Source organism: Sinocyclocheilus rhinocerous, unplaced genomic scaffold, assembly GCF_001515625.1.
Source record: "Sinocyclocheilus rhinocerous isolate Xijiao unplaced genomic scaffold, SAMN03320098_v1.1 scaffold299, whole genome shotgun sequence".
NCBI lineage: Eukaryota > Metazoa > Chordata > Actinopteri > Cypriniformes > Cyprinidae > Sinocyclocheilus > Sinocyclocheilus rhinocerous.
In genome coordinates, this window is record NW_015652998.1 from 2,748,050 (window position 1) to 2,755,852 (window position 7,803).

Below are 7,803 nucleotides of genomic sequence, written 5' to 3' on the forward strand. Positions count from 1 at the left end.
AGTTCTGCCCGCTACCGGAGAAAGCGGGAGTTCTTAAAGGCTGAAAAATTCCAAAGGAACTCCGTTATTTTGACAGCAAAATACAACAAAGAATATCGTTTACATGTAGCGCGCATAGGTAGCGCGTCAATTCTCTCTCTCTCTCTTGCTGCGTGTGTGTGAAAGAAAAGCGACGGTGAGTTGTGCGCCTTCACACTAGAGTTTACGGTACGTTAAATACAGGTGCGTTGCACATCCATTCAGATGAACTGAAAAACAGCACAGATCGCTTAGCGGAGAGTGAAACTCTGATGCGCTCAGTCAGAGAGTGTTCGGCGAGTGAAAATATATCTGAGCTAAACTTATACTTAGCCTCCAACTCACACACTGGCGAGTAAAATCTGAGAATTTATTAGCAATTGGCTAATATTAGACACCATTTAGTCACCCAGAGTGAAGATTTAGTCGCATATGCGAGTGATTTACTCGCAATGTAGAGGGTTGGTCTCTTATATCAACCACCAGAGAGGTCTGCATTCGCGCCCCTTGTACAAGCTGGCACGCCAGATCCTTGTGTGGTCCCAGGGCAAACTCCTTTCGTTGAGAGCAGTTCACATCCCTGGTCATTTAAATATGGGAGCCGACATCCTGTCGAGGCAGGGGCCGAGGCCCAGGGAATGGAGGCTTCATCTCGAGATGGTGAAGCAGATTTGGAGAATTTTTGGTCAGGCTCAGGTGGACCTGTTTGCGACTGCATGACATCGCACTGTCCCCTCTGGTACTCTCTGACTCATCCGGCTCCACTGGGGCTGGATGCCATGGTACAGACTTTGCCGAGGCTTCGTCTGTACACCTTTCCCCTGATTGCTCTGCTCCCGGGTGTTCTGGAGAGAGTGTGCCGGGACGGGGTCCGTCTGCTGCTAGTAGCCCCGTTCTGGCCGGGCCCCCCCGCCCGGAGCTGTGGAAGTTATGGGTGTGGCCTCTGAGGGGGCACAATTCCTAGCTTCCGGTCTCTCAGCCGAGGTTGTTGAGACCATCCTCCAATCCAGAGCTCCCTCTACGAGGAAACTGTATGCCTTGAAGTGGAAACTTTTCATTTCTTGGTGCGGCGATCGCCAGCTCGACCCAGTTAACTGCCCGGTTGGTACAGTGCTGGAGTTCCTGCAGGCCCGTTTCTCCGCAGGGTTATCCCACTCCACCCTGAAGGTCTACATGGCGGCCATTGTGGCTTACCACGCCCCTCTCGGTGGCCAGTCAGTGGGCAGACACCCCCTAGTTACACATTTCCTCCGCGGTGCGCTGAGGCTGAGGCCCCCGGTACAATCTCATGTCCCCACATGGGACCTGGCTGTGGTGCTAGAAGCTCTCTGCAAGCCTCCTTTAGAGGCTATTGAAGAGATTTCGGATCGCTTTCTCTCGATTAAAACTGTGTTTCTTCTGGCTATATCTTCTTTAAAGAGAGTTGGGGATCTGCAGGCCCTCTCTGTGGCCCCTTCCTACCTAGACTTTGCGCCTGGCTTGGCCAAGGCTTTTCTCTACCTTCGAGCGGGTTATGTTCCTAAAGTCCCCTCTGTCATGCTACAGCCTATCGCACTTCAGGCCTTCTGTCCTCCTCCCTTCAGTGAACCCGACCAGCAGAAGCTTAACTGTATGTGCCCATTGGGGGTCAAGGCTCACTCGACCCGAGGTATGGCGGCCTCCAAGGCCTTCTTGACAGGTGTGTCCATGCAGGACATCTGCAACACAGCGGGATGGTCCACGCCCCTCACGTTTGTCAGGTTCTATGACCTAGATATGCGAGTCACTCCTGGCTCTTCTGTTCTCTCGTCCTAGCTCTGCTCTTCCACACTAGGCAGGGATTTGCAAGTCTGGCGGTGTGGGCATACTTGTTCCCATAGCGTTTTCCAACGCAGCTCGAGTTCCTGAAGGGGAACGTCTCCAGGTTACGTATGTAACCAAGTTTCCCCGAAGGGAACGAGACGCTGCGTCTCAGGGCCATACTTCCGGCATCCCTGCAAGCGCTTGCTTCATTCCTAGAAGCTGACGCCGGTTCCACCTCACGTGCTTTTATAGCTTCCTGGTCGCTACGTCACCCGCCTATGACGTCTTGCCCTTCCATTGGACTGATTACACATGTGACTCTAAGCGTGGTCACGCTGAAGGCATTCCCATAGCGTTTTCCAATGCAGCATCTCGTTCCCTTCGGGAACCATGGTTACATACGTAACCTGGAGACGATTTCTTAACTTAAGGGCTTTGTTGCAACTGTAACTGATTACATTAGTGTAAGTGAATGATAAGTACCTCTATTAACACTTTAGTTACTATTCACACTTAATTTACCTACTGATTCATATGTAATGACATTAAAGGGGTGGTTCATTGCGATTTCACTTTTTTAACGTTAGTTAGTGTGTAATGTTGCTGTTTGAGCATAAACAATATCTGCAAGGTTACGAAGCTGAAAGTTTAATGCAAATGGAGATATCGTCTTTTAAAATTCTGGCAGTTTATCACCCCTTTAAGTTGGTAATATTAACAAATTGAAATGATTACTAATGTGATTCGTTTTTTTTTTAAACAGTGTAGAAAATTTTTCTCCTTTATATGTTGAAAATCTCAATTTCTAAAAGAAAAAAAATTATTACTATAATTATCACAGTTAATAATAATAGTAATAATAATAATCATATAATTATGTTTTATGCTCAAGGCTGCAATTATTTTATAAAAAAAACAGTAAAATCAGTAATATTGTGAAATATTATTTAAAAAGTTTTCTGGTTTAATATATTTTAAAATGTAATTTATTCCTGTAATGCAAAGCTGAATGTTCAGCAGTTATTACTTCAGTCTTCTGTGTCACATGTTCCTTCAGAAATCATTGTAATATGCTGATTTGCTGCTCAAGAAACATTTCTTTCATTATTAATTAAACTATCAATGTTGAAATCATCCGTGTTCAAAGTATAAATGCTAAAAACTGTTGTGCTGAATAATATTTTTGTGGAAAGCGTGTGACTTTTTCCCCAGGATTCTTTGATGAACAATAAATTGAAAAGAACAGCAATTATTTGAAACAAATATTTTGTAACATTGTAAAAGTCTTTACTGCATGTAAATAAATTCATTATTATTATTATTTATTACAAAGTACCATTTTATAAAAGCAATAAGGAACTCATATTAAATATACTGCATATTCAAAAATTCAAATGAGGCTGATCAGAGTGCTGAACTACAGGGTTTAATAACATAGCTGGCGCTGATAGCCTAGAGTAGTGTGTGTGTGCTTAACTGCTGTGGCTAATGGCTAATGCATCCCTTGGAAATGTCTGTCAAATCACTGAAAATGTTATGTTATAAAGCAGCTCGTCTTTCATCTTGAGTCACCTGGCGGGGAGGATACGGTGAGTTCATATGTGTGATACAGTTCTCTAATTAAACGGAAGCCGTGTGTAGGAATATATCTGAGCTCCCAAAATACAGCGTGACGAAATTCACTGGAATATTTGCCTGCGATGGTAAATGTGGTTATTTCAGCGTGGATAGGCACAGATGTGAAAACCCGACATGTGTGTCAATCACCTCAAACACATCTTTTTTGTGCCATTGTCTAAAGGGTAACGTGTGTAAGTGTTCAAATGTATAAAAGCTTTCACAGCACTTCAAAGCTTCCAGACCACTCTAGCTGTCTGTTCCTATGTAATAGACAGATAAAGGTAACCCGCGCTCAGGACATTACGGTTCAATTCGTGCGAGCGACCAAGCGGTCCCTGTTTCCACAAAAAACAGCTGCAGCTTAAAAGAAAAGACAAAAGTGAGTACAAATGTTAATGGCGAGCCACATGTTTCTTACTGGCTCAAATCAAAATTGCTTGTGAATCTTGCTCGTATCTTGAACGAATACATGCTGAAAGCCACATCTAGGCCCCTGCGACTATGAAGAGAGAATGTGCATATCGAAAAGCTTTCAGCAACCATGTGCTCTCTCAGGGGATGAGGGTTGAGAATGTATTATGAAAATTGAGAGGAATAAGAAAAGGATTCTTACCTGATTCTGGATCACCTGTGGAAAGAAAAGTCAAAAGTACAAAGTCAGAGGCACCATTCCAGAACTTGGTTAAAAGATTACAGATGCATAAAACAGAAGCTCTGCTCATTCTTTTATCTAGTCACATTTTTGGTCCTTACAGACAGTAAATCGCTAATATCTTGAGACTCGCAATGGATCCAATTGAGACTTTTTGAACTGACTTGCACACTGATTTGTAACAAGAATATGAATAAAAAAAGCTGGCAGTGTTATGGGGAAAGCACAAAGGAAAAAAAAATGGGTTGAGTTAAAAATAAAGAAATTAAATCATAATGGAATATGAGGTCTTATTCATCACACCAAAAAAAAAAACATACATTTAAAGTGTATTACATGAATAGTTTTGCCCAGTGACAGAATGCCTACAGAATAAGCTCTTGAACACTGACATTTCACTAATTTACACAGCACATTACTCGCATTGAAAGAATTCATTTTGCTCTGTTTGCAAACTATGAATACAAAAGCACCATATTTCCACTGGCAGCCAAAGCAGCTGTAATTCTGAGGAAACCAGCTGAATTTGTGCTAGTAGTGAGGGAGTGTGCAGGCGGCTCCAGGAAACCTCCCAGAGAAAAAAAAAATTATCTGTTTTATGTCTTAATCAAACACTTAAAGTGTATAACCAATATTTTATAAATTCAGAGGAAAAGCAGGTCTGCCTTAAATAATGATGTCTCTAGTGCTCTGCGCACATAAATTATATCAACCAGAATGTCAAAAGAATTTGGCCAAAAGGAGGCATACAAAATTACAAAACAAACATAAAACAGTGAAAGAGAATTTGATTTTTAAAGTCCGATTGCACATCTGTGTTTTCTCTCCAGCTGTGGTTTTGTATGTTGGGTTCAAATGTCAAAAGGTTGTCTTCAAAATGTATTCAAACTAAAATCCTAATATCATAATATTTTTTGTAATAGTTATTTGGGTAACAAATGAACACAGTATAACCACACTGACATGCATTCAAATGAGAGTTAACTATATGAGGATGGTAGATATTGGCTGAAAGGTTGACAGGGTCAAAAACAAGAGTGTCAGGTCAGAACTGACTGACATTATTCAAGTTGTCACATGTTTTGTGTTTTGCATTCAAATACAGTTTTGGTTTGCCAAAACAATAGTTGGTAACACTAATTAAAGCCTATATTTATAATGCATTATAAAAGTATTTTTAATGCATTAATTATGCTTTGTAATGCACTTTATAATGCAAAACATCACTGTATGATCTCATAAATAATCGTAATCACAGTTATATTACATTACTGTCAATTCATTGTTACACCTTTAGAAAGTATAATGCATTTAAACAAACAAACCTTCAAATATTAATGCATTTTTACTTTGGTTACAATTATTTATAAAAAAAATAAAAATAAATAAAGATTTAATGCATTACAACCTACATTATGAATAGATTTATAATGCATTGTACATAAAGTGTCTGTTCCTTTCAACTTTTTCTCAAAATCCATTAAACAGCTAAAATACATTTGATACAGTATAAAGATATGATGTGGAAGGAAACTTCAGATTGTATTTTATCTTTCGAAAAAAAATAATCTTTTTAAATCATTATCAATAAACAGCAAGTTCCCATTGTGACAACTAAAGTCATATTATATGACAAAATGCCCAGCTATGCGAGTTACATGAACTAGAAAGAAAATGTGTGACAGCTAGCCCCTATTTCTTATACATCATTCATTTCATACTAATTCCAGCAGAACATGTTTGGCAGACACACAATCTCTGAATCAATGTACAAGATCCATGATTTCATGACAATTCATCTGTTGATAATAAACTGAATTAACATTTGCCAAAAACAAACATCTGTTTGTGTTTCTACCAGTGATTGCAACTGTTCTCTCAGCAGGTCAGATGCCCTGTGGTTTATTACTCACTCACTGAGATTATATACCTCTACAGTAAATGATCACATTCTTAAGGCCTAGAAAAAATCATCTTTAGCACTGCTCATTTCATGTTCCTGTTGCTATACTAAAGGGGAACTCACAGCAGAGACATAGACAGTACAACATACTGAATAAAGGCTGCAAAACACCAAGATCAATGCAAATATACATTAAATAGCCTTTGAATAATGTGTTAAAGCTGTGTCAGTAAAGGCTATGAGTTGTTGTTAGCGTATGTAATTACAAACATGCTTTTAGCAAATGTCACATTTTCCCTACTCCATATGAGCGTCTGCCTCAGCTGGAGTCATGGGAAATGATGAATGTACTCACTCTCCAAGTCCAGCTGGCAACAACAGGCAAAGTGCTGCCAAGATTAGCCATCGTAAAGAGAGCAGTCTTGTTGTTAAACAAGTACATTTGCCACCTGAAGCAGACATTTATCACTAAACGATTCGTTGGTAGTCTGTGTCCTCACAAATATTATGGTTAGGAAAGTGTGATCATATATAAGCAACACAAAATATATATTAAATAATATACAGTCACATGCTGCCAGACATACTCACCCAGACGGCTTTATAATAATAATAATAATAATAATAATAATAATAATAGTAATTGCCCCCTTCTGAATTCCTGAAGTTTGTGGACATTTGTTAATACTGTATGAAATGATTTTGTTGTGGATTGCAGCAGTAAATATAGAGAGATTCTGGTGGTAAAATGGACAGAAATTGTGCCCCTTTTATTTCTTTGGTGTTCAAGGTTTCAATTATGTGATCTTCAGGTGTGAAGAAAGTTTTTTTCAAATGTTACTAGATGAAACAGTTCTGTTAGGAAGAGTGGGTCACAAAAATCCTCTGCAGCAGTGTGAAACGCTTAAAAACAACTACAGGAACTGTAGCAGTTATTGCTGCTAATGGGAGTGTAACTAGTCATTGACTCTAAAGGGGCTATTTTTCCCACAGGGACACTGGATGTTACATAACTTTATTAAATACATGAAATATGTATCTGATTAGAACTATGAAAATAAACAGTAAATAAACAGAAAATAAGTCAAGGGACAAACATGTAAGGCCTTTTCACACATGAAATGGTTAACCCTGGGTCATTCTACGCCTTGGTAAATGGAATCCTGGGTTATCCTGCTTCACATTTCACACTGCTTATAATTTAGCTGGGGTTAACAATAGGGGTGGGCGATATGAGCTAAAATTCATATCACGATATTTTACACTGTCCAGGCGATATCGCTATTATATTGCGATATGAGGGAAAAAAAATTAAAGGCAAAATATTTTAACCTTATATAACTAGAAAAAGTGAGGGATTGGACATAGACCTGAAAAGTCGTCTTCTTTTTTTTTGTGCCATTGTTTTTCTCAAAAAGTGCAAACATGCAACATGAGGTAGGCTTGTATGAATTAAATTAAATTAAATATTGTGTGTTTGAGTTGGCCAGTGGCTCCCAAACTTTTTCTGCCGGGCCCCCCTTTTGTAGAGAAAAATATTTTCAAGGCCCCCCCAACCCCTCTTTTTTTTTTTTTTGGAAAGTCTCTTATGCTTACCAAAGCTACATTTATTTATTAAAAATACAGTAAACACTGTAATATTGTAAAATATTGTCAATTTCAATTATCTATCTTTAATAATGTTTTAACATATAGGCTACTGTATTCCTGTGATCAAAGCTGAATTTTCAGCATCATTACTCCAGTCTTCAGTGTCACATGATCCTTCAGAAATCGTTCTAATAACTAATTTTTTGCTCAAGAAACATTTCTGATTATTATCAATGTT

The 7,803-nt window shown here is 39.1% G+C and overlaps 1 protein-coding gene across 1 annotated transcript in view; it reads right to left on the bottom strand.

Annotated features, from left to right (window-relative positions):
- Nucleotides 1-7,803, bottom strand: part of LOC107715401 (neurexin-1-like) — a 422,466-nt gene that overhangs the window by 315,631 nt on the left and 99,032 nt on the right. Inside the window, exon 6 of the mRNA XM_016521533.1 lies at nucleotides 4,034-4,048. Coding sequence (XP_016377019.1) covers nucleotides 4,034-4,048 — 15 coding nt within the window. The remainder of the gene's footprint in view (nucleotides 1-4,033; nucleotides 4,049-7,803) is intronic.